Source organism: Entelurus aequoreus, linkage group LG04 (assembly GCF_033978785.1).
Source record: "Entelurus aequoreus isolate RoL-2023_Sb linkage group LG04, RoL_Eaeq_v1.1, whole genome shotgun sequence".
NCBI classification, from domain to species: domain Eukaryota; kingdom Metazoa; phylum Chordata; class Actinopteri; order Syngnathiformes; family Syngnathidae; genus Entelurus; species Entelurus aequoreus.
The window spans coordinates 85,507,338-85,535,057 of NC_084734.1; the positions used below are offsets into that span (position 1 = coordinate 85,507,338).

The 27,720-nt window shown below is 39.7% G+C and overlaps 1 protein-coding gene across 3 annotated transcripts in view; it reads right to left on the reverse strand.

Moving 5' to 3' along the window:
• The window catches only part of kdm3b (lysine (K)-specific demethylase 3B), a 49,009-nt gene that overhangs the window by 12,170 nt on the left and 9,119 nt on the right, over nt 1–27,720 (reverse strand). For 2 of the 3 annotated variants that reach the window (XM_062045907.1, XM_062045904.1), the window contains exons 3-18: nt 14,531–14,644; nt 14,251–14,356; nt 13,907–14,031; nt 13,767–13,826; nt 12,847–13,542; nt 6,146–7,307; nt 5,860–6,076; nt 5,536–5,750; nt 5,295–5,447; nt 5,103–5,210; nt 4,905–5,032; nt 4,460–4,835; nt 4,117–4,370; nt 2,082–2,354; nt 1,811–1,982; nt 1,620–1,710 (exon numbers count right to left, since the gene is read on the reverse strand). In XM_062045907.1, coding sequence (XP_061901891.1) covers nt 1,620–1,710; nt 1,811–1,982; nt 2,082–2,354; nt 4,117–4,370; nt 4,460–4,835; nt 4,905–5,032; nt 5,103–5,210; nt 5,295–5,447; nt 5,536–5,750; nt 5,860–6,076; nt 6,146–7,307; nt 12,847–13,542; nt 13,767–13,826; nt 13,907–14,031; nt 14,251–14,356; nt 14,531–14,644 — 4,250 coding nt within the window. The remainder of the gene's footprint in view (nt 1–1,619; nt 1,711–1,810; nt 1,983–2,081; nt 2,355–4,116; nt 4,371–4,459; nt 4,836–4,904; nt 5,033–5,102; nt 5,211–5,294; nt 5,448–5,535; nt 5,751–5,859; nt 6,077–6,145; nt 7,308–12,846; nt 13,543–13,766; nt 13,827–13,906; nt 14,032–14,250; nt 14,357–14,530; nt 14,645–27,720) is intronic. The other variant, XM_062045906.1, reaches the window with a different exon arrangement.

Here is a 27,720-nt window from a genome sequence, read left to right on the forward strand (position 1 = left end):
ATGTATTTTACATAATATATCCCACCCTGTTAAGAGCACGCACAATTTGTTTTGTTTCTAACCTTCTTAACCCTGAACGTACATTGAAAATACATGCAACCCTATCTCAAAATGCCGGACATTTGAGGAATTTAAGGAACACCGCCCGGACAGCCCCGCAAAAGAGGACATGTCCGGTGAAAAGAGGACCTATGGTCACGACCTAGCCCAGTCGCTGCTAGCATCGGTTTCACCGGACATGTCCTCTTTTGCTAGCATGCTAGCAGCTAACGGGCTACGATAGACTGACCATACGTCCTCTTTTCACCGGACATGTCCTCTTTTGCGGATATGACTTCAAATTGTTTGTTGCTTCTCTTGGACTATTTTAGTATGTGTGCACGCTAGGGTAGTCCCAATACCAATATTTGGTACCGATGCCAGTACCAAAATGTATTTCGATACTCTGATACTTTTCTAAAACAATGGGACCACAAAAAATTGCATTATTGGCTTTATTTTAACACAACATCATATCTGGTTATTCTCTGTTTCAACATGTTCTATCTACACTTCTGTTAAAATGTAATAACCACTTATTCTTCTGTTGTTTGGATACTTGGATACATTAGTTTTGGATAATACCACAAATTTAGGTATCGACTACATATGCTATTGTACTGGATATCATTACAGTGGATGTTAGGTGTAGATCCACCCATGGTTTTTGTTTACATTCAGGCGCACTAGCTTTTGTTAGTAGTGACGCCAGTGAGCTGTGGTATCCTCCTACAGTGTGTAGTGAAGCATGTATAGCTATTCCTCATCCAGCAGGGATGATACTTGTAAGAAACTCACTTTATTCGTCGCCATGGAGGCGAGAATTAGTGATTTAGAAGTCCCTAAAACATTGCCGACTGCGGATGGATGTTTGCTGCTAGCTAGCTAGCCATGTCTTAAAGCACCACTGCATTACAGTGTTATAGCTTCACCTTTATCATTACTTTTTAGGCCAAACTACGTCCATTCTCCCTTTTCTGTCTACACACCTTGTCTGCTTGCAAGTACTCCGTGATAGTGTACTGCCGAACACGCTCCTCTCCTCGTAAACCCATTATGACGTGACGGCGCGCCGTCATGCCCGTTAAAAAAATATATAAATAAATTGGAAATCGGTACTTTTCAAACAGGGTATAGTACCGTTTTTGATTCATTAGTACCCCGATACTATACTAGTACCGGTATACCGTACAACCTTAGTGCATGCACTCCCTGCGTGTACCCGTTGACGAAAACGAGTGAATGACCACTGAAAACACCAATCGTTTTATTCGGGCCGGTAACATTTTTTATTACGTGAACTTTGTAATTGTGAAAAATATAGACAATTGTCACAGGGGGTGCTGGAGCCTATCTCAGCTGCATTCGGGGCACCCCAGTAGGGACAAGCGGTAGAAAATGGATGGGATGGATAGACAATTGTCAAACCAATGTGTTCTGTTAAACCACCAATGGTAACATGAGCTCGCTGGTGGTGTTCTTGTTATATATTTTGCTTTGAAAACTGTTACTGTGAGGAAGTTGCAAACAGCACCTTTAAGGTATATTTTTTTTGTAGATGTTTGTTTCCATGTACTCACCGTGAGCGCATCATGTCCCTGAAGTCTTCTCCTGGTGGCCAGTCCTTTAGTTTCAACACCATAGGCTGACCTTCACTATCCTGCAGTCGCTCTGCAGTTCAAAGAATAGCAATAGTTTTAAATGGAGAGCAATGCAAAAAAAAGAAAGAAAAAAGTAGACAGAACAAGCAAACAAGCATTATGGGACTCACTGGAAATTATCTGGAAGCCATCCCAGAAGTCTCGCACTTTCACATCAGAAATGATGGCACAGTTTCTGCAGTTGACCAAGTCTACATCCTGGTCTCCAAACTCCTCGCTGAAGGCCTCAGGGCGCCACAGCTCAGTTCTCAGTCGTTTATGTATCCCTGACACCAACACAGGCTGAGGCACAAGGGAAAAGCAATTGCAAATGTGAAAATAAAAAACTCAGTCTGTGGTACAGCATGAAGACATACTGCGTGATACAATAGTGAGTCTTACTTGTCCTTGCTTCCAGCACTCTCTAAAGATCTTCCAGTTGTTGGTATTTCTAGGGTCCTGGAGACAAAGGAGGCGCCCATCACACAGCCAGGAGTGTGAGGTATGTGGCTCCAAAACACTGAGGCCCATTACGCCATCTTTACGGGCTCCCAGCACACCAAGCTCACTTCCCTCAGAGGTTCCCGTACGACGGCCTTCTGCCTTCTTGGTCTCCACTACTGAAGCAATAATGTGGTCCAGAAAGTTGGGAAGGCTGCTCTTTAGCTTGTCACCCTGAGAACAGACATGTACAATTAACATTGTTTTTGGTCTCTTTGCTTCACCAGTAATTGACAGTAACAGTTACTGTGATAAAATGGCAACCAAGGTAATCAAAAAGGTTAACAAACGAACGAGATTTCTCTACAGAATTTCCTCTCTGGTCAACAAAAGCACCTTGAGGATTCTGGCGGGAACTCTCGTTCAACCCTTTTTCGATTACGCATGCACCTCCTGGTACCCTAGCACCTCCAAAACCCTCAAATCTAAACTCCAAACATCTCAGAACAAGCTAGTCAGGTTACTTCTAGACCTCCACCCCAGATCCCACCTCACTCCTACCCACTTCTCTAAAGTGGGCTGGCTCAAGGTGGAGGACAGAGTTAAACAACTTGCACTGAGCCTAGTCTATAAAATCCACTACACCTCCCTGATACCGAAGTACATGTCAAACTACTTCCTTAACGTAAATGACCGCCATAACCACAACACCAGGGGGAGCTCCGCTAACCACGTTAAACCCAAATTCCGAACTAACAAAGGTCTTAACTCATTCTCTTTCTATGCCACATCAATGTGGAATGCGCTCCCAACAGGTATAAAGGAAAGGGCATCTCTATCCTCCTTCAAAACCGCAATAAAAGTTCACCTCCAGTCTCTCTCTCTCTCTCTCTCTCTCTCCCCCTCTCCCTCTCTCCCCCTCTCCCTCTCTCCACTACTTGATGTCCATATCCTACTATATCTGATAGTATATATCTGTATCATGAATCAATTTAAGTGGACCCCGACATAAACAAGTTGAAAAACTTATTCGGGTGTTACCATTTAGTGGTCAATTGTACGGAATATGTACTTCACTGTGCAACCTACTAATAAAAGTCTCAATCAATCAAAAAAAAGACATGCATCATGTACCAATAAACACATTAAAAATACCTTCTTTTAAATTCAAATCAAACATTTTCAGGCATGTGAAAACAGGTTTTATGGAAGGCTACAGATTTAGTCACTCAAACATTTTTTGGCTCTGGCACAACCGTATTTCCTAGAAAAAATCGTAAGTTTTGACAGGAGCATTAGGAGGGAAAAAGGGTTGTGGTCGTGTGAGCGCCGTGGTTAACGCAGCTGAGCTGACTTGAGACTGAGAATTTAAATAAATGCCCTGTCAGATATCAAAACATATTATTGCCAGAGAGAGTCAATGTTATTCTTAAATGAATTACAAAAGAAAATTGGGCTCCAGCAAAAAGAGAACTTCTCGTGTCGGACAAAAGGGCTGCTTTCAATTGTTCAATGTCGATACTGGGTTATTACTATCTACTTCACAATTTTTTTTAAATACTATCAAATTTGTATAAAATAAATACTGTTATCATAGTTGTATATAGTCTATCTGCTGAAGTATTTCTGCTGAAGTATTTGTGTTGTAGATACAATATGGATAAAAAAAAGGCTGATACCAATATACATCAAAATACCAAGTATCGGCGCCCATAATCGGTCGGCCCCAGGCCACAACACTTACAGCGAGCCTCATCGCAAAATCATGAGGGGTTGTTATTACACACACACACACACACACACACACACACACACACACACACACACACACACACACACACACACACACACACACACACACACACACACACACACACACACACACACACACACACACACACACACACACACACACACACACACACACACACACACACACACACACACACACACACGGCTTGCACCCACATACTACAAAAACGTAGTTTATACATACGCCTCCAGAGGTAAAGACCGACGGGAATGGTACCCCACTCTCTCCAGATCCCTGGGAAAGCTTGCCGGGTCCGGAGTTGAGCAAGTCCCGGAGACTGGAACCTTCAGGTTTGGACTGGGTCACACTAGAGCCCAGCAAAAGGCTGTTGAAGAGCTTGGGGCTAGAAGCAGAAGGCCTTGATAGGCAACTTAAGGAGTCCAGTCCAAAAGGAGGCCGACTTTCTCGATTCATTATGGCACGAAGAGAACCAGAGTCTGAATGGTAAAAATACATTTGTATGACACTTGAAAACTAAAGCACACATACTGATCATGTGGTGTTCATTGTATTTTTTTCTCCTTACCTTTTGTGTCATCCTTGGATTTCTGTGCTGCCAAGTCTGCCAGCCAGTGCAGGGCGGAGCTGTTGCCCTCTCCTGATGACCGTGACTCCTTAGCAGAGGACTGTGCGAGGTTACTGAGGGAGCTGTTGCCATCTACTGATGGCCGCATCTCTTTAGTGGAGGACTGTGCGAGGTTACTGAGGGACAATGTACCACTGGTCGAGTTGCTAGTACTGGTACTAGTGCAACCCACACTATCCCCTCCTCCGCCACTGGATGATATCGGGGATTGTGTACTTTCAGTTTTGATAGTTGATGCTTCGCCTTCTGACTTCAGAGTGGCACTCGAGACAGAGGATGCAGCTCCGAGGATGCCACCACTGTTTGTTGTCGACTGCTGATAAATGTAAACTATGTGTAAGAACACATGGGCACATTAAAAAAAGATTATGACCTCATGTTGTACCTGTGAAATTCCATTGGGGGTGCTATTGCGGACAAAAGATTTAGTATGTCGACTGGTGCAAGGACAGTTGGCTTTAATACCCCACTTTCCTCTTGCTGAGTGAACCATGTCCCCTATGTTGTAAAGAGCTAAGAGGGAAAAAATTATTACATTTGAAGTGACATAGTTCAGTGCTAATGTATAATTGCCGCGCGTTACCTGTCCCCGGAATAATCTGTGTCGGCATGAGGATCTGTGGGTCATGAGGTTGGCCCTTTGCACACTTCAACCAAGAGAACACCTCATCTTCTGGACCTTCATCTAAATCTGGGGGGGGGGGGAAACACCATGAAAGTTTTTGGGCTGGTTTCCTTGATAAACACTGTACAATTAAGTATTAGGATGATTTACCCTCCATCGGTCTGTTCCTGCGAAGCCGATAACAGTCGAGACACACTCCAAAGCCACACTTGCGGCACACCCAGTGGATGTTGAACAAAGTGGTCTCACACACATCACACATTTCCCTCACCCCTCGCACGGCACGTTTCCATGCTACTTTCTCTGTGAAACAGGCCAAAAAAAATTGAGGAATTATTTTAGTTAAATACTTCTTACGTCCTAAAATTATATACGGGACGTTTGTACATACGGTGAGGTTCCACCATCATCATGGCCTCTTTCTCGGACATGACCAGCTGGCAGAATTGATCGCCCACATTAGCCAGGATATATTTGGATGTATCAAGGTCGAGGCCTTCTTGCACAGTGGGTGCAGGTAGCCAGAGACCCATAGCCATTGAGTCGCTCTGCTGGGGGCTTAGAAACCCTTCAACACGCAACATGCCTTTACGGGTGAACGCCAACCTGGTTACAGTAAAAAAAAAAAATTATAAAAAAGTCAAAAAAAAAGATAGGAAATACTGTTACCTTGTAACACTTACAATGGTACAAAGTGAATCTACTACTCTCATACCTTCGAAAGTGAAAGAAACGACATGCCACGTTTGGATCGTCCTCATCCTCGCTATCGTCGTCTGTAGTGCGATACTTGCGATAGCGCTCCAGGCGGCACTCGCGGCACTTGTGCAAGTGTGGGGCCACGTTGATACACGAGCCGTCCTGAAGGAAGGACTCGCCAGACTGCTTCAGACGCCGCACTTTACTTTGGTCTTTCAGCACAGACTGTCCCACTGCAAATGACAATGAACTGTTAAACTATATTTTATCTCCATTAATTCTCTTGACAAACAATAAACTACCTTTGAAAGGCTTATTGCGTGGACGGCTTTTCGCAGCGCCTTGGACTTTAATTTTCTGCAGCATGCCCCCACCCTTCGCTGGGTATGACATTATTCCAATGGATGGGCCTTTGTCTGGACCATCTTCATTCTCACTCAGGTCTGACAGGTCGCTGTTACTGCTCAAATCTGAGTCACGTTTGGTGGACTGGGCTCTTTCCTCCAAGGAAAACTTCTGGCTCGGGTTAAGGTCGAAAGACACAGGCAGCTCATTCATTCTAGCGGAGCCAGCGATTCCAAAAACAGAGCTACCCGAGGTGGATGACGGCATCTCCCCAACTGCCTTTTCGTCCTTTATCAGAGTGCCTTCGTTCTGTGACATTTGAGTTGTGGTCGGTGCTGAAGAGGTTGAAGAACTAGGTGAGGCAGTGGATGAGAGTGCTGAGAATGAGGAAGCTGTAATTCCCTTAGGTGGCTCTGCCATAGTGAAAAGGTTTGGCTTGTTGTCCGAACCAGGCTCAGCACTAGAATGTCCAGCAAACAACAAATGCGCGTTTTTGTCCCCATAGGCCAAGAATGGATTAGGTGGTTCTTTGGCGCCTTGCAGAAAAAGGTTCTGATGGCTCTCTAACGGTTTAAAACTAGACTGCATTACTACACCTGCTGTAGATGTGCCATTATTACAATTCTTTAAAAGATTTTGTTGTCCAGATGGTGCTGCCATACCACCAATGGAAGAACCCTTTCCTGCAGCCGTGGTACCCATGCCCGGGAAGGCTGACGACGAGACCATCACACCATTTCCTGTTGGATGGGTTTCAGGCATTTTGGGCTGCTCTAGTTTTTTCATCCCTTCTGCAGAGGACTTGAAAAGGTTTGGGGCCTCCTTACTTAAGGTTTCAGACACCGCAGCAAAATAATTTGTGTCCTTGGACTGGCTTTGTGCAGCTGCTAAGCCTGGGTTGGTGTCTGAATTCTTGGTCATGCATTGGAAAAAAAGGTTTTGCTCTTGCTGAGATTGAGTTTCACTCTTATCTCTGCCAAAGCCAAAGCCAAATTGTCTGGAAGTGTCCTTGGAGGTTGTAGAAGCAGCTGGAGTGCCGTTGGTTTGTGAGGTAACCTCTCCAAATACAGGACTAGCAGGCACAGCGGGTAGACGGAAACTAGACACAGTTTTCGATCCCTAAGACACAGAAAGGGGCATTTTAAATACAGAGTTTGATGATCAGTTTGTAAGCTTGCATTCAAAACAATATCAACATTGTATAGTACAAACATTATAGGTATGTTTGTAAAATTTTACAAATTCATTCATTCAAATGAAACCGGTACTATCAGACAGGTCTTGTTAAGACGATTTCTGTGATATAAGTTTCATTTTCCTGTGATAAATAAAAGGAAATGTATACATTTTTGTACCGGGTGAAAATGTATGGTCAACCTCTTCAATACAAAGTGAATGGGGCTTAGATCCTACGTGTAACCTTTTCGTTAAAAATGTAATCTCTTAATATTTACCCCATTTTAAAAAGGTTGGTATTGTTGGAAAGCTTGTTAAACAAAGAAACAGAAAAATAAGTTTCACAGTTAGTCTATTTTTGAATTGATCAAATTCATGAAATTAGTGTAGGAACTTAGTGACGGAAAATCTCAATAAACAAGTCATATCACAGTGACTAGGATGAAGAAAAATTGGTGAGTCAAAAAAAATCAGTGTGCTAATCTATCAATTTAAAATATATTTGGCAGACTCATAGATAGATGTATTATTTTACTTGAAAAGGAATTCCAATTAAGTTTTTACTCACTGTAAATCTTCTGCATAGATAGATGTATTATTTTACTTGAAAAGGAATTCCAATTAAGTTTTTACTCACTGTAAATCTTCTGCAGGGGAGTTTTGTCAAGTGTAAACGTGCCATTTGAACAACTGTATTGTTGATAATAAAGGTAAAGTATTGGTATTGTTCATTATCAATAGCGCTATTTCTATTGGTATTCGTATTGCTCCATTTTTAGTGTAATAATGCTCATTGTCATTTCTGTATTATTTTTTATTTTCGCTAACTGCTTATTTGCTATTACTTTTACCATCATATTTGTACATGTCATATTTGCTGATGTTGCTCTATTGTTGTTGTGTTTGCTGTTGTTGTTTTTGTCTCTCTGTCTAATCCCCCTCTTGTCCCCACAATTCCCCCCTCTGTCTTCCTTTTTTTTTCTCTTTCTATCCCCTCCTTCTCCGGCCCGGCTGCACCAAATGATAATATAAATACATTTAATAAAGTCAAATGCAAACAAGGCAACAAGAGAAGTATCCTACACTTCTCTTTTGTAAAGTAAATCTGAACAGGGCATCTACATCTACTATATGATTTGCCTGAGAAGCTGAAAAGGACAAAAAAATAAAAATAAAATAAAAAGTGTAAACGTGCCAAATTTTGTCGGCGCCTTGTGTCGCGTATACTAGTCCAAAGTCCAAACCAAAAATGTCAATGTTCTGGATGAACGAGGATGTGTTCTAAGTCATTAGTATAGGTGTATAGTGGTGAGGGAAACAACGCGAACGCAGTGGAACTCTGAAAACTGCGGTCCGGTCGCTACTTGTGAGTAGCGACAAAAGCCAGCCAGGGCGAATAGAGTTGAATGTTTTGGCCCAAAAGTCATCTGACACGCGCAACCTCATCAGGGATTCATAACCATATTCATACCAAAGGTAAACTTTGTTCCCATTTTACCATATCGGGAAAAAAATAACTAATTGAGGACTGTTAGCAATACATGATTGAACCCCAAGTAACACTAGAACTAGGGTCCATGCTTCCTGTGTGTGTATGCCAGTGGTCCCGTTCTCTGCCCACCAAAACAAAGATTGTGAAAGACTGAAAAAAGGGCTCACTGCGTTCAGTTAGTTCTACTGTTAAATAAACACGCAAAGGGGCTGAGAGCAATGCACAGAGTGAGACCTCGTTCTACCCGTTTGAAGCAAGGGACAAAGAAAATAAACAGATATAGCAATATATCGATCCTGGATAAGTATTTCGACTTCATATTCATTTATCGTTCAATTAAGGGACTTATTGACTATTGGACCAGGCCTAGTCACAGTCAATACATTTTCCAAAGAGCAAGTGGTGTTTGCTATGATGGTTATTAGCGTAGTGACTGCCTCCCCTGCAACACACAAACTTGCTGTTTTCTTTAACACAGATTGGCCAGGAGGCAAAGGACGCGAGCGCGAGACTCAACAATTCTGATTGGCAAACATGTCTGTCACTCAGATGCCAGTGATGCGGTCTGGTTATCGTACTAATTAAAACCTCAATGACGGTTTGATGTCGATTAATCGTCCAGCCCTAGTGACTCGTGACAGACTATCAAATTTACTGGTCAAATAATAGGATTATGATGCGTACACCGATTCAGTGGCTCTACTTTAACCACCATCTTTTAAGTTTATCTTGAAATATTTTAAGGTATGTGCTAACTAACAACAAAAATTACTACTATGATCAGAAATATTTATATATAAATTAACCATTATGCTCAACTGGCTGCTACAGAAATAAAAATAACCATTAAATGTTTGTCTATTTAAAAGCAAGGACAGGCAAAGCGCTGACAAAAGTAAATAGAATTTTTTTTTAATGAAAACAAAAATATTTTGTGTTTAGCAAGCTGCACAGAAGTATACAGATACAATTGAGCTGTCAGACCTTGGCTATGACAGTTAAAGCTATTTTTGACACAACTCATCTCTGTTGTTAACTAGCTAGATAACAACCCAATTATCTTCCCGAGTCGGAGGCTGCATCCTTCTGATCTCTGACTTGCTTCCACTTTAAGTGCTTCAGATGTACAGCCAGGAAAAGCAAAAAATGCTTTATAAATGGAGCAAGTTTTTCATGTCTTTGGCGTGTTTAGGGTGAAACACCCACAGTTTTTCTCTTCCTGTTGCTGCTGATAACCGGTTGTACTGACTCGTGCATGTTTGTTTTAATTTCAAATGCGAAAGATGACGTCACTGAAAATAAAATTGACACATTTTGTCAACAAATTGTTGCGCTTTCAGTGTGTATGCAGAGCTCAGTTTGTGACAGGCCCACAGGACAGCGTATAACACGCTGGAGTTGAACATGCAACATAGTGTTGCCATGTGGATATCAGCATGAAACCGTGTCTTTAAATCATATTAGCGCCATAATGCACGGTAGAGATGCGCGGTTTGCGGACACAACCGTGGAGTCCGCGGATAATCCGCGGGTCGGGCGGATGCATGACGAAAAAAATAGATTTTAAATAGATTCGGGCGGGTGGCGGTTGAACCAATTCGGAAATATATATACATAGTTAAATGTTACCCACATACGAAAAACGAGCAGCACTCTTTGAAACAGGCAATTATTCATCAGGCACTGCTGCAGCTGTCACGCCAAATTTCTTCCTCCCGTACAAAGGCCTCCCCCCGCCCATTTACTTCCGGGGCTGCATCCAATAAAGTCACAAAGTTGCCGGGGGTCCTTACCCGGCACGCGACTGTCCTGTTTTGCGCCTGTACAAAAAAAAACAATAATCGATTTCTTCAGATTCCAGCAGCTGTCAAAGACGAAGTATCCTTCCAACGACGGGCAGTCAAAGCCGAAGTGCTATCGATCGCTGTCAATGACGTAAGAGGAAACATGACCACGGAAGTAAATGGGGGGGGGGGGTTTGGTAGGGGGAAGAAATTTGGCGTGACACACCACACAACAGAAAAAGAAGAAAAAAATAAAAAGATGGCAACGCCGGCAGCAAACGTGGTACGCGACAAACTAAAAAAGGGAATACTAAAGACCAGGGGAAAAAAATAACAATAGTCAACACTTTCTTAATGGAAATGACAACAATATTATAATAATGATAAATAATATTATCACGCATTAATATCTCTTAGCCTCTAATGCGTGGCCAAGAGATATTAATGCATGGCACGCATTGAATGTCTCTGCATTAATATCTCTTGGCCACGCATTAGAGGCTAAGAGATATTAACGCGTGGCACGCATTGAATGTCTCTGCTGCATTGGATCAGTTTACTTTCTTTAACAGGCAAAAGCTTTCTAACCTCACTAATGCCTTGCATCGTCTATATTAGATATATAACAACGGGCAGGTGGCGGGCGGTTGTGGTTTTGATAAAATGTTAGTTCGGGTGGATGGCGGGTGGATGACGACTTTTGTGATGCGGTTGCAGATGAAATAATTGCACGGCATATTTTCAGACAAAAAAAAAGCTAAGAATTAGGTTATCAAGAAACCTCACTTAATAAATCATAGGACAAGCAAAATACAAATCCGCATAGCTGAGCAGCAAGTGCTTGCCTGCTTGTCTACTTGCCTTACCGTCAGACATGTGTCTATGACAGGGGTGCCCACACTTTTTCTGCACGCAAGCCACTTTTCAATTGACCAAGTTGAGGGGATCTACTTCATTCAAATATACGATTTATATTTATTTATTTAGGAAAAATACATTTTTGTTAACAAGTTAAAGGTGTTTATAATGATAATACAAGCATGTTTAACACATAGATTCCTTACTTTCATGAAAACCAGAATATAAGTTGGTGTATTACCTGATTCTGATGACTTGCATTGATTGGAATCACACAGTAGTGACGATAACGTCCGCATTTTGAAATGGAGGAGAAAAAAGTCCTTTCTGTCTAATACCACTTGAAAGTGGTTGGTTTTTGGCATCTTATTTGTCCAGCTTCTATACTCGTTTTTATACACTTTACAAGAAATACTAGCCTGTGCACGCCAACTTTCTGAGACTCTTATTTTTTTAGCGCAGGCAAGATGAAGCAGCGCTTTTATTGTGAAGATAGGAACTGTGCAGTCGGTATTTAGAGTTATGACCGCAGGTACGGTGCAAGAGTGTTTAAATAAAAAGTCTTTCTCGCCTTCCGGGGCGGTATAGCTCGGTTGGTAGAGTGGCCGTACCAGCAACTTGAGGATTCCAGGTTCGATCCCCGCTTCCGCCATCCTAGTCACTGCCGTTGTGTCCTTGGGCAAGACACTTAACCCACCTGCTCCCAGTGCCACCCACACTGGTTAAAATGTAACTTAGATATTGGGTTTCACTATGTAAAGTGCTTTGAGTCACTAGAGAAAAAGCGCTATATAAATATAATACACACACACTTCCCGTCGGTCATTTTTTCTTAATAATGAGCTCGTAGCAGCCAACGTCATCTCACAAGACCCTCGGATGCCGTGAACGTCAATCAAGTGACAAAAGTGACGTCTTGGTGAAGATTGATGATCGCTAATTTCTGGGTCTATTTTTTTTAATGCCTGGCTGGCGATCGACGGACACACTCTCCGCGATCGACCGGTAGCTCGCGATCGACGTAACCCAAAAGTTCAAGTTAACGTATGTTTCACCTTCAACTAAACGGGTTATTGATACAAACCAAGAGTAAAAGTACCGGAAAGGCAGTAACACATTCAACAATTCTCTTTCAGTCACAGACAACAACACCAGTAGCAGTCTAGCGCCACCCGCAATGTATTCGTACAAAAAAGGCCCTCTCACGCCTTACAACTATTTGGATAAATAAGCTTTAATGAAACCAGTTTTGAGGAACAATAGCACCCTGTAAATAACAATCTTATAGTAACATACGCTTCATATAAAACAGTACAGAAGGCACTGAGACTACAGGTTGTCTTCTTACCTCAGTCTTCGTTCCCCAAGCGGGTGCCTTGGGAATGAAGCCCACAGAAGCAGACAGCGCCACACTCGGGCTGCTGTCTGGTGAAGACCAAGAAATGGTGACGGGTCCAGGGGAAACAAGCGCAGCGGTTTTAGAAAAAGACTGGGAAGCCTCTTCTCTGGCTGGCTGGGGGTTCAGGGTAATCTTGGGCACCAGGGCTCCCGGGACCAGGCTTGGCATCTGGCCAAAAGGGGGGAACGATGAGGCAGAGAAGGGAGAGGGTGCTGGTTTAAGGGGAGGAGGAATGGGCGTATGAGAAACAGAAGTGGTTGAGTCCGCTGCCCCTTGTGTGGACAGTGTCCGTCCATTTTCTTTTACGTGGGTGTAATAACACGCCTGGGCAACATTTGATTGATCCATCTGGACGGAATTGGTGTGGGCCGACAACACTTTGCCTTGAAGAAATGTTCCCTCTGAGGAGCTTCCGTTTTTGGTTGTGCTGCTGACTTTCTCACTGGAGTCTCCTACCCGCACATCTGTCCCTTCTGTCAAGATGTTGTTGGAATCGTCACAGTTTTGTCCATCCGCTCCAGATTCTGCCGCTCCTTTGAAACGCTTCAGGTTTGTGTCTTCTTCCCCAGAGGCAGTCCTTCGCCTGCGACTATTGTCCCCTTTCAATGTCTCACTGTCAATCTTTCGTCGACCATTCTTACCAAGCTGGGAAAAAAAACAATGTCTAGAGGTAAGTTTAATTGAAGAGTCCACGGTATTAAAACTTCAAATATAAACAAAACTAGGTTAGGACGAAATTATTCATACATTATTTCAGGCTAACAAAGTGATTATCAATTTGTGGGAATCATCAATCCCAGCCCTAAAAACAAAGTGATTCCATACACATAAATCACTTAAAATATCAAAATGTTTTGAGAAATCGTTACCTCTTCCTCGGCCAGCATGACTTGTATCACACGAGGGTCCACCATTTGTTTTTCTTTACTCTAGAGCACAAGTGTTTACTGTTAATTTATAACACTTCAACAATACTAGGTGAAATATACATTTAAAATGTAATAATTACCGTATCCATCATGATTTCCATAATGTGTGAGACTGGGTCATGTTGGGAGACAATACCTGGGGCCCAGCATTCCTCAAACTCTGGTTTATAGACACGTACCTTTCGTCCTTGAATTGTGTATGAACCTGAGCAAAGAACAGTGATTCGTCACATTGGAGCACATTTCTGTGGCAATAGTGGAGCAGAATCAATGCCACAAAAACATTTTAAAGTGCACTTGGTATTTGAACGTATACAAATAAATACCCTAAAGCTTTTATTGCTCTTTCATACGTCATGGAAGGGAGGAGGCACAAGAGTCAGACATACGTTTAACCAGTTTTTCCGACTATATTAAGTCTTACCCTTTCTCAGTATCTCCTGTAGGTCAAAGTCACTTCGCCAGCTGGAGATGGCAGCCTGCAAAGAGGGCTGCTCCAACAACAATGGATGTCTTATGTCTTTATCAACCTGCACAACATCACAAAACATTAATACTACAACAGAAAGAAACAAATATACCAAATCACAAAGAATATGATTTTTTTCCCACTGTTTTAGTAATTAAGCTATTTTACATTTAAAAGTGAAGGCAACTATTCTGCAGGCATATGAAGCAACTAACAACTTCAAAAACAAACACACCTCAAACCTGTGGATGGACTTTTTATCAGGGAGAAACTCAAGGTCGTTGTTTCCAAAATATTGCACAGGAAGTACCGATCCTAAACCCACTCTGTCCACAAGTGATTGGAAAGTCTGTGGAAGAAAAAAAAAATTGACCGTTTTCACCTTTAAAAATGCATTGGACTCAGGACAAGTGAAGAACGGGGGTTGTGAAAGAGTAAATAGTAGGGCTGTGAATCTTTGGGTGTCCCACGGTTCGATTCAATATCGATTCTTGGAGTCACGATTCGATTCAAAATCTTTTTTTTTTCAACTCAACACGATTCAAAAACGATTTTTTCCCCGATTCAAAACGATTCTCTATTCATTCAATACATAGGATTTCAGCAGGATCTACCCCAGTCTGCTGACAAGCAGGCAGAGTAGTAGATTTTTGTAAAAAGCTTTTATAATTGTAAAGGACAATGTTTTATCAACTGATTGCAATAATGTAAATTTGTTTTAACTATTAAATCAATCAAAAATATGACTTATTTTATCTTTGTGAAAATATTGGACACAGTGTGTTGTCAAGCTTATGAGATGCGATGCAAGTGTAAGCCACTGTGACACAATTTGTTCTTTTTTTTTTTTTTATAAATGTCTAATGATAATGTCAATGAGGGATTTTTAATCACTGCTATGTTGAAATTGTAACTAATATTGATACTGTTGTTGATAATATTCATTTTTGTTTCACTACTTTTGGTTTGTTCTGTGTCGTGTTTGTGTCTCCTCTCAATTGCTCTGTTTATTGCAGTTCTGAGTGTTGCTGGGTCGGGTTTGGTTTTGGAATTGGATTGCATTGTTATGGTATTGCTGTGTATTGTTTTGTTGGATTGATTAATTTAAAAAAATAAATCAAAAATAAATATGAGAATCAATTGTGAATCGCACAACGTGAGAATCGAGATTCGAATTCGAATCCATTTTTTCCCACACTCCTAGTAAATAGGTGAGTAAAAAAAAACATAAAAAGAAAAATAATTCTTCTTTGTTTTTATTTTAGAAATACAAATTATTGTTTGGTCTCAAACAAGATGGATGAGGCCAGGGTCTCGTAGCAAAAGTTTCAAATTAAAGTTGTTGGAATTTTTGCTTTGTTGAAAAAAAACCTCGAGAAATCTATCGATTTGTTCAATTAGACAAGTAATTGAAGTTGGACCACTCCTTATGCATCAATCGGTGACGTCTTTGAGCCCCAACGTGTCTACATGCAAGAGGATCCCCTGCTGGCCCCACTATGGACTGGACTCACATTATTAACCGTATCCACTCGGCATCCATTGCACCGGTCGCCCTGGGGGGAGCCTCTCATCTGTGGTACCTTCCAATGGTTCTTTTTGTTCCGATTGGGTTGAGTTTTTTCTTGCCCTGATGTGGGATCTGAGCCGGGGGATGTCGTTGTGGCTCATGCAGCCCTTTGAGACATTTGTGATAAAGGGCTATATAAGTAAACTTTGATTCATTAATAATTTGATATTTTAGGGAAAATAGTTCAAATAAAAACAATGTTCTGCTTGCCATCATTACCATCATTATTTTCTTTTAAATAAATGCAATTCATCAAGATTTAAATTTTACTTTTAACTTCCATCCATCCATTTTCTACCGCTTCTTCCCTTCTGGGTTGCGGCAGATGTGTTTTAATGGAATGCTTTTATTAGAAAAAAATATCTGCTGTTCACCACCCCACAGACCATGCCACCCTCACGCTAACGCTCTGAAGTGTACTCTGTTGCAGCGGCTGTGCAGCAACTATGTCCACGTTTTTAAAGTTCTGTGCATTCAATGCGGTTCAGATTTTTTCAGTTTGTATACATTACGCTCATTAAACTATTAATCCAAGCAACAGAATATAAAATCAACATTTTATGTAATCTAATTAATCATGTATCCACAGCCTGAATACAAGCCAAATACAGCTACCAGGTTACTAAATTGCCAAACTCCTTCTCCCTCCTGCTAGGTCTTCTTATTCTCTGACAGATCAGGTGCGTTAGGAGTTACTATGCATATCACCAACTACAGGGTGGTAACAAATAATGATCAGATACATCCGCAGACAGTCTCATCAGGTTTACGAGCAAGGGCGAACAGTTAATTTTGCATAATGTGTGCATGCACATACTTGAGTAGTGAACGATGACCAGACATCTGGTTTGACAAGTGAACGATTCAGCTGCATCGATGGCCGCCACCTCAATTGTTAGGAATCAACAGTAATTATTTCGATTAATTGAGTATGAAATCAGTTGACTGTTTTTGTCTTTAAAACAACGCAAGAGCCAGGGCTGCCCGCGACTGACTGAAAACGAGAATAGATATGAATACGTGGGCCGTGTGAGACTAGCAATCATGTGTAGGGATGATACTCGAAACCGGTTTTCCCGGTTGTTTGATAAGAGAAGAACCGAGTCCTCGGACTCGAATCCCTTTTTAAGAACCGGTACCCGTTATCGAGACCACTATAGTAAAGGAAAAGAGTTGATTCTTTATTCGAATCCCGTCCCGACCAGAAATGCTCCGTGTGACATCACAAGAAATGACGTCACGTAGCTCAGTCATTAGGCGCAGATAGCAAAAGCAGGAAAACAATGGACGGGAAAAAGCGCTCCAAGGTGTAATAAAGTTCAAAACAAAAACTATAATCCATCGAATAACTTTACTGAGAGATTTTAGCAGGGTAAAACACATGACGAACACTTTTACGACCAACCGGAAACATAGCAACGCACCTCCTTTACGGCAGCTGTCGCAAGGTTCTTAAAACAACCGCAGCACATACATATATATACAACATATCTCCCTTTTTTAACTTTTGTTTTTCTTTCCTTGTAAACAAAACAAAATCACACTGTAGATGTGTTGTCTGTCTAATTATAAATAATGCAGACGAGGCGTGTTGGCTGAGTTCTTGACATTTACTTGCACAGCGTGGCAACATGCAACTCTTTTCGGGGCTACCGCGCATGCTCGTAACTCCCGTTGCATGCTGGGTATTGTAGTTGTTATATTCTCTAGCTCATAACATTTTTCCCCCATAAAGAAATAATGTTAACTCAATAAAGTGCATTTCTTTTTTTAGCTTTAACTTTTCATTTATTAGCATTGTAACCACATTTGCAAAGAACGTTTCTCTTAATAGAATGTTCTTTCAATAAAGAAATAAACTGCAAAAATGTCAAAGCATCATAACAAACAGTTATGTCAAATAGCAGCAGAAGTGCACTTTTTGGAGAGCTGTATTATTTTCAGTTTTGTGCCCAAGGGACTGATTTTATTTAACACTATATTATTATTTATACACCTATAGTGATCACAGAGACAGGTTGTTTTTGTGTTACTGTATATATTTGTTTCTCTGAAAAATCCCACTTAATATACTTTGGGTAACAACAGTCAATATTTATTTATTTTATTTTATTTTTTTAGGTGGGTAACAGTCAATATTTATTAGATTTTATTTTTTTATTATATAATAAAAGTGAGCTTTTGTTAAACCAAATATTGTGTGTTTTTTTCCATATACAACAACCTATCTGGACTCGATAAGAGAATCGATAAGGAATCGGTTCGATAAGAGGATTCGATAATAGGCTCGAACTCGATAATTCCTTATCAAACATCATCCCTAATCATGTGAGAGTTTATCTTTAAAACAACGTGCAGAAACAAGGCTGCCCACAAAAACAACGCTAGCGTCCTTCACCGTCCGTCAATACCCACCAGCAAGCGTCTGTGACAGCATGGACTTGTGGAAGATGACAGTTTTGCCTCATAGAATGACTACTTAATCTGCATTTGTTGCAAGCAACAACACAGCAGCAACTATAGCCCTGGCCATTGGCGTTGTTAGGCCTATTTTAGGGGGGCTCAAGCCCCCCTAAAATGTTCTTAAGCCCCCCTAAATAATTTGGTGGGTTTTTTTACAAATACATGCCGACATATTCATTATAAAGTGGCCCGAATATGAGTTTAAATAAATAATCATATAACCTGTCATTATTCACCCAGTTTCCCCTCACTTCATAGCGTAAGGTAGAGAGCTCCTTTAGTGCGTCGGTATCCAATCCATTCCACTTGTTCATATAGAAAATGCCCACATCACTCAAAATCCAGTCCGCATTTTCTCTGCGACCTTGCTTGCGGTCCTGCAGGTGTACGAAGCACATTAGCACACAGCACTGCAGAACAAGAACCTTGTGTCTGCAATTGTAAATAATTTAGTTTTTAAGTTTTGTTTCTTGTAGAATCTATATAAAGTATATACATTAGCCTATTGTTAAAATAATGAAAAAAACATCATTAAATATATTTGTTTTATTGTATTGTTACATTAATAGCTGTTGTATTATTATAGGATGGCTTGTTAAACATTTCATAGGATTTTCAGAGGGTGGAAAAACCAAGATATTTAATATGAAATGTAAAATGAATACATAAAAAGAAAAAGAAAAAAAATGGTTAAAAGCCGTTGTCCCGGGGAGCATTTAATTTTGTCCCGTGCATTTTTTTTACCATCCCCGGGACGACGGGACTACGATAATCTCAAACCCTGGAAGTTACATTTTGTTGTTTCTATTCTATCTCTTTGACAGCTTTGGCTCTTTTTCAGATCAGCAGACGGGCTCATTTCTATTCAGACTTCCATATATATCTAATTTCCTTAACGGCTTGCCATAATATATATATATATATATAAATATATTATATACAAGCCAAATTATCCCGATCCAGATATTACTTTAATTCAAGTAATTAAGTAATATTTCCAGGGCTTGAATTTACAACCATTTTAGTCACATATGTGCCCAAAATGTGGTCTGTGCAACTTCAAAATATTTGGGAACAAACAATTATTGTATTGTGAGCTAAAGTCGTGGCACTAGCCTCTATGTTGTGAATTAATAACTTAGAGGCTAATGCCATGACTTTCATTGTGTTTCAGTGTATCTTGAAGGATCATGCAAGTAATTGTTTCTTGTTGATGCTGTAAACAAAATGTCACTGTGCAAACCCATGTTTGTTGTTGTACTGAACACAGATTGAAAATACACCCACTGAAATAATAATAACAATGATTAATTTATAAGTCTTTGTTAGCCATTTGTGAAGTTTTGTGCTCGTGCGCTACGTTCGCTCGCATCCTGTGCATCTCCTGGGGGCTAAGCCCCCCCTGTCCTTAAAAGCTAGTGACGCCCCTGGCCCTGGCCATAGTCAATAACTAATTTAACCGAAGATAAATGAAAATTAAGTCGGTAAATCGCCATGTGCATGCTTTAAAAGCATTCACGCTTGTCCTCGGTTTCAGAAGCTGCGCGTGTGTGCCATAGTAGAATGAACAGGTGATGAATTCTCTTGTCATCATTAAGTGTCTGTGACTCTTAGTGTGGCGAGGTGGGGCGCTGGCCCGTTAACATCACGCAGTGCAATTAGTTAGCATGTAGCAGCTCACATGGACAAAATGATCACCAAACCAAATTCCGCCGCACCAATGTGGGAATATTTCAGTTTAAACCTTTGGAACAAGAGGAATCTATCAACAAAGAGAAGCCAGTTTGCCAAATGCGCTCGAACATGATCAATAATATACACGACAAACCTGCACGCCCACTTGAAACAACCACCTGGCAGTCCCGAAGGCGTTTGGTGAACAAGCCAGGTCAGGGTAAACAAAACAGCGCAAATTGGTGTGCGCTCACAGAAATTGTGGTTTAAATCACTACTACATGGCCAAAGACATGTTGAAAAAGTAGCATTCCTAAAAGTGCTGCAAACGTTTTGACAGACATTTGTCATGTGGTCATGTCGAGTTATGTTCCTCACTCGGAATCTGCCAGACTTAAGTTGTTTTTTTATATATGGCTTGTTAATATATCTGCCTATAATGTAGTGTTTATACTGTTACTCTGCACTTTTGTTTAAAAAAGTCCTAACTTGGTTGCCAGTAATGTTCAACTCTACCTTTGCCTACATGTTCAATAGTGAAGTGCTACTTTCTTGTCAATACTTAAAATTTAGCCATTTTATCTATTGCTTTGGTTGTGTCTATTTAAGGGGCCCCTAATCCCACACACCTTAACATATTTTATTGCTTTTGGTTGTGATTTTCATTCAAGTGCATTTTGTTAACAAAGTCCTTTTTATTGTCATTGTTTTATTTAACTTGGAGATTAAATATCTGCATTCCAATTACGTTAAAATATACGATAAGTACACATGTATTGCATTTGAAATGCATTATTGCATTATGCACATGCATTATTATTGTATATTATTACATCAGTGTTTAATTAGGTCTCAAAAAAATTAAGGTAATAATATCGTTTATGGGCAATAATTTGTAGGTCAATATATTGTCGAGCAAAATTTGTTATTGGCCCAGGCCTACCTGGCGACTGTACACACTATTCCTATTCAACTTACGCTAATCACTCCCCTATTTCCCCCTGTGCCAAGTTTAGTTGACAAGGGTCCCCAAATAGCTGTCTAGGATATGCCTGTAATGGTTATTTGATTTATAACTTCGAGAATCTAACCTGACTCTCGCCAAATCCTTGTAGTTCTGGGACTTCTCAATAGGAGATGTATTTCAGAAGGCGGGGCTTTGTAATAAAAACCATTATATGTGATTGGATAAACCACTTGTCCGTTATCTTGAATGACGTGCTACTTCAACCACTCACATCGAAATCAACCCGTGACGCTGATGAGAGCGAAGCTGGGAAATCCAAAACAGAACAGTCGACATATTGGATAACGACAGAGCGAAACGTTAGAGAACTTTTACTGAAACAACGCAGCAATGTCGGTAGACGATCGATGTCGTTTGTGCAAAGAAAATATGCGAATAAAAGGCTTAATTGGGAACAGCAAAAAAAGATTTCACAAAGTCACCAACGAAAAAAAACATATCGCTGCGTGCCGTCATTGTTGTTTGAATCAAACAGTCACTTCGGCGCTACGTCACATCTATGAAATCCCGCCCGGCGATCCTGATTGGTTCATTATTTTTTGCTATCTTGAAGGAGTTTGCATTGCCCTCGATCCCAGACCCTTGTGTGGAGCTCAGCGAACTACAAGGATCTGGCGAGAGTCAGATTATCGAGACTCAGCATGTCCTCATCAATTCTGTCAACAAAGTATAATTCGGTCTAAAAACCTTTGACAAGTTGGCTTAGTTTGTAAGAGATGCAGAACAGCTCTGAAGTACACTAGATATATATTTTTTATTGATTGGACAAAGCTAAGACTTCTGTTCTTTTTATTTATGACTTCTGTTCTTTTTTTATTCATACATCTTATCTGATGTATAAATCTTAATACTTTATCTTTGCCTTACAACATCTTTTGGGATATTTGTTGTCTTTTACACATTTGAAAATACTGTAAACATGTCACTTATGGAATGTGCTTTTTTGATACTTGAAGATGAATGTGCCGACGGGTGTTCTCATTCATCCAGGTTATTATCATAGCATAGAACTTTTCAGTTGACAATTCAGTTTGTCTTAGAAGATGTTTGGCTTTTCATCCAAGTAGTTTTCATCAGTTCATATACACTACCGTTCAAAAGTTTGGGGTCACCCAAACAATTTTGTGGAATATCCTTAATTTCTAAGAACAAGAATAGACTGTCGCGTTTCAGATGAAAGTTCTCTTTTTCTGGCCATTTTGAGCGTTTAATTGACCCCACAAATGTGATGCTCCAGAAACTCAATCTGCTCAAAGGAAGGTCCGTTTTGTAGCTTCTGTAACGAGCTAAACTGTTTTCAAATGTGTGAACATGATTGCACAAGGGTTTTCTAATCATCAATTAGCCTTCTGAGCCAATGAGCAAACACATTGTACCATTAGAACACTGGAGTGATAGTTTCTGGAAATGGGCCTCTATACACCTATGTAGATATTGCACCAAAAACCAGACATTTGCAGCTAGAATAGTCATTTACCACATTAGCAATGTATAGAGTGTACTTCTTTAAAGTTAAGACTAGTTTAAAGTTATCTTCATTGAAAAATAAGGACATTTTAATGTGACCCCAAACTTTTGAACGGTAGTGTACATACACTTAGATTGGACAGACATAGTCTAAACGCTTGGTGCCAAGATCCTAACCAACTATCCTCTAACAGGCGGAGTGTAGGCACAGGAAGGAATGCTTTTAATCTTTTGTGGTGTTAGAAAAAAATGTAAACGTTTATACACTGTATCAAATCTTATCGAATTGTTAATACAGCCCTTTGAGACACTTGTGATTTAGGGCTATATAAATAAACATTGATTGATTGATTGAATACACTAAGTCGAATCTTATCGAATAAATCCGTTTTTTAAATATATTGATTTAGAAAAGTATCATAACCCGTGTATCTGGATGCGCATTGACTTGTCCATCACAAAGAGATGTGCAGGCCTAGCGCATACACACTAAGTGTGGGACAGGAAGTGTGAGAGTGTCACTTCAGCAGTCTACTTGGTAAACAAATGCAGCACATCCCACTGCCGAGTTTTTGGCTAGCAGGGGTCATAGCTAGTGGTAGTGTTAAAGAGAAACCAGAAACCGGATACCCTCTTCTGCTGTTAAATCTTGTTTGTGGGGGCCAAGGAATATGGAAATGTAATTGTGTCTCCCTGAGCGTGCATCCCTTTGGATGTAATCTTTCACGTGAGTACCATTGTTAGCTGGTAAACACTGTCTCGGACACAGTTGGGGTAAAAATCAACTGGGCTCGGCAGCTCATCATCCGATCAATGGAAAATGGCAAAAATATCAGTTACTGATCTAATAAATAAGAAAGTTGAGTTTTGTGTTGTCCATTGCAGCTTTTAGCTTAAGTCAATTGGAAAACGATAAGGAATGACAGTTTATTTCATCACAAAAGTTACTGTAACTTCCTTAACACTGACGTCAGAGATATAATTTAGGTATAAAATTATAAGTATTTTTGACACTTTATCGGATTAAATAGATCACAGGCATGATATTAGACACCTCAAAGTTTTGTAGCAGACTTATTCTTTCTTACTTACACATTTGTCTGCATTGTTGTACTTAACTAAATAAAACCCACATAAACCAGGGATGTCCCAAGTATCTGCAGTAGGGCTGTGAATCTTTGGGTGTCCCACGATTCAATTCAATATCGATTCTTGGGGTCACGATTCGATTCAAAATCGATTTTTTTTTCCAATTCAACACGATTCCCGATTCAAAACGATTCTCTATTCATTCAATACATAGGATTTCAGCAGGGTCTACCCCAGTCTGCTGACATGCAAGCAGAGTAGTAGATTTTTGTAAAAAGCTTTTATAAATTGTAAAGGACAATGTTTTATCAACTGATTGCAATAATGTAAATTAGTTTTAACTATTAAATGAACCAAAAATATGACTTATTTTATTTTTGTGAAAATATTGGAGACAGTGTGTTGTCAAACTTATGAGATGTGATGCAAGTGTAAGCCACTGTGACACTATTGTTCTTTTTTCTTTTTTAATAAATGTCTAATGATAATGTCAATGAGGGATTTTTAATCACTGCTTTGTTGAAATTGTAACTAATATTGATACTGTTGTTGATAATATTCATTTTTGTTTCACTACTTTTGGTTTGTTCTGTGTCATGTTTGTGTCTCCTCTCAATTGCTCTGTTTATTGCAGTTCTGAGTGTTGCTGGGTCAGGTTTGGTTTTGGAATTGGATTGCATTGTTATGGTATTGCTGTGTATTGTTTTGTTGGATTGATTAATTTTTAAAAAATTAAAAATTAAAAATATAGTCTTTTTTATATAAATAAATAAATCGATTTTTTAAAAATGAGAATTGATTCTGAATCGCACAACGTGAGAATCGCGATTCGAATTCGAATCGATTTTTTCCCACATCCCTAATCTGCAGCTTGGTTTTTTTGTAAGGGCCCTTGGCATAATCTAAAAATAAAATGTATTATTACTGAGCTACATTATGTATGTTGTACACTACTTTGTTCCCTATGAGGCAAACCTTATATAGCTCATGTAACAGTCTACTGACCTATATTTGCCCATCTTTAAAAGGGGAACTGCACTTGTTTTGGAATGTTGCCTATTGTTCACAGTCCGACACTCTTATTGTAATAGCGGACACTGAGGAACTATTTTTCTGGCGTAATAACACGCCGTCTTGCGACGTTAGCGCCAGCATTCGCTAGAGGTAAGCCATCTACGGTAACAGGTAAGCTAGCTTCTGCGTCAGCAGCTGAATGGCTTTTGAGTTTGTAATGCACAACACAATACTACAGGACACCAAAGTATACTGACTGACAAAGTATACTGACTGAAAAAACATGGGCGATCATATTCCAGTAGCTGTAAAATATTAGCCCATATTTCATTTAGATCAACAGTGTATGTAGTTATACTAACAAGTGTGATGAGCTCCTATCATGATCAATATTAGTGACTTACTCGACTGAGTCAACTTGATGGACATTTGTCCGTTTAGTTGAGCGGGATAAGTTTTTTTCCCTAGTTGATTATAGGTACAGCAGGAGGAAAAAAGTTTTTACCACTGCAGGGTTTGTTAGTGCAAACAGTTCATCTTTTGTTGTTATGCAGTTTATTTTAGCAGTGTACTCCTAACTATATACAAAAAGCCTTTACATTGATAAAAAAAAACCATTGTGCCCCTCTTAGTGCAGCAGAAGCAAATTTCTGTCAACATACAGTAGCTTAGCAAGCTTGACATTTACACGGTCCTAACTCTATCGGCTCCCGTCACCAATGTTTCAACCTTGCTTCAAGGAAATAGGTTCCAGTAATGCGACTAAAATACGGTAAATATTGGACATATTACATATTGTTATGAATGTGTTTGTTACTACATTATATACATATTTACAGCATGTATATAAAACATTGATGGAGGTTTTAGAGGTGTTTGAAGGTAACACAGGGGACTCCCATTAGCCACATCTTACGAGAATATTTTTTCATCCCTAAAATATAAAAATTAAAAAACATCTATTTTGTTGTCTCTTGTAATGATTGTGAACGATAGAAAAAATTAAAAAAAAAAGTGCTGCAAAAAAATGTTTCAAATCAATTGTTCTGTATGATCTATCTATATTTGCATTTTTCATTTGAGAATTGTATTTGTTAGAGAGAATGAACTCTCAGCAGTATTTTATTTGTGATATATTTGAAATATCATTAAAGTTGAAAAGGTAAGCAGTTTTGTCCCTTGGAATTTTGTTCCCTTACTGGAGGTTAGGGATGTATATCGTTAGGATTTTATCGAAACAATGCCCTTGTCAATATGTAGTGGTGGAAATAAAGATTTTAAAAATGCATTTTTATTAAAATTTTTATTGGCACAAAAAAAATTATAGTCTACATTAATATCACGATTATTTACATTGTTTTTAACCTGCCAGTTTTATAGCATCTGTACTATAAACCAAACAAATTTGGGATTAGTTCAGCGTTTTATTAACATTCTACGTGAATGAAAAAATTATTTAAATAAGAAAAAGCACAATAACAGCGTATCAATAAATTTGAGTTGACATGTTTCCAAATAAAACAAAATGTGCATCAGTTATTATTGCATCACTGGTGCTCTAACTATAGTATGAGAAGTTGTCAAGGTATTATGAACTTACCAATGAAGATGTTTAACACAGCTTTATGGCGTCAAGTAGTCATCATGTTTGCAAAAGAAACATATAACCTGACTAGGGATGATACTCGAAACCGGTTTTCCCGGTTGTTTGATAAGAAAAGAACCAAGTCCTCGGACTCTAATCCCTTTTTGAGAACCGGTACCCGTTATCGAGACCACTATAGTAAAGGAAAAGAGTTGATTCTTTATTCGAATCCCTTCCCGACCAGAAATGCTCCGTGGGACATCACAAGAATTGACGTCACGTAGCTCAGTCATTAGGCGCAGATAGCGAAAGCAGGAAAACAATGGACGGGAAAAAGCGCTCCAAGGTGTAATAAAGTTCAAAACAAAAGCTATCATCCATCGAATAACTTTACTGAGAGATTTGAGCAGGGTAAAACACATGACGAACACTTTTACGACCAACCGGAAACATAGCAACCAGGCTAGCAACGCACCTCCTTTACGGCTGCTGTCGCAACGTTCTTCAAACAACCGCAGCACATACATATATATACAACATATCTCCCTTTTTTAACTTTTGTTTTTCTTTCCTTGTAAACAAAACAAAATCACACTGTAGATGTGTTGTCTGTCTAATTATAAATAATGCAGACGAGGCGTGTTGGCTGAGTTCTTGACGTTTACTTTCACAGCGTGGCAACATGCAACACTTTTCGGGGCTACCGCGCATGCTCGTAACTCCCGTTGCATGCTGGGTAGTGTAGTTGTTATATTCTCTCGCTCATAAAATTGTTCCCCCTATAAAGAAATAATGTTAACTCAACAAAGTGTATTTCTTTTTTTAGCTTTAACTTTTAATTTTTTAGCATTGTAACCACATTTGCAAACAACTTTTCTCTTCATAGAATTTTCTTTCAATAAAGTGCAAAAATGTCAAAGCATCATAACAAACAGTTATGTCAAATAGCAGCAGAAGTGCACTTTTTGGAGAGCTGTATTATTTTCAGTTTTGTGCCCAAGGGACTGATTTTATTTAACACTATATTATTATTTATACACCTATAGTGTTCACAGAGACAGGTTGTTTTTGTGTTACTGTATATATTTGTTTCTCTGAAAAATCCCACTTAATATACTTTGGGTAACAACAGTCAATATTTATTTTATTTTTTTTATTTTTTTAAGGGGGTAACAGTCAATATTTATTTATTGATTAGATTTTATTTTTTTATTATATAATAAAAGTGAGCTTTTGTTAAACCAAATATTGTGTGTTTTTATTGTGTGTTATATTGTGTGTTTTTTGGGGCGGCGTGGCGAAGTTGGTAGAGTGGCTGTGCCAGCAATCGGAGTGTTGCTGGTTACTGGGGTTCAATTCCCACCTTCTACCTTCCTAGTCACGTCCGTTGTGTCCTTGGGCAAGACACTTCACCCTTTGCCTCTGATGGCTGCTGGTTAGCGCCTTGCATGGCAGCTCCCGCCATCAGTGTGTGAATGTGTGTGTGAATGGGTAAATGTGGAAATACTGTCAAAGCCCTTTGAGTACCTTGAAGGT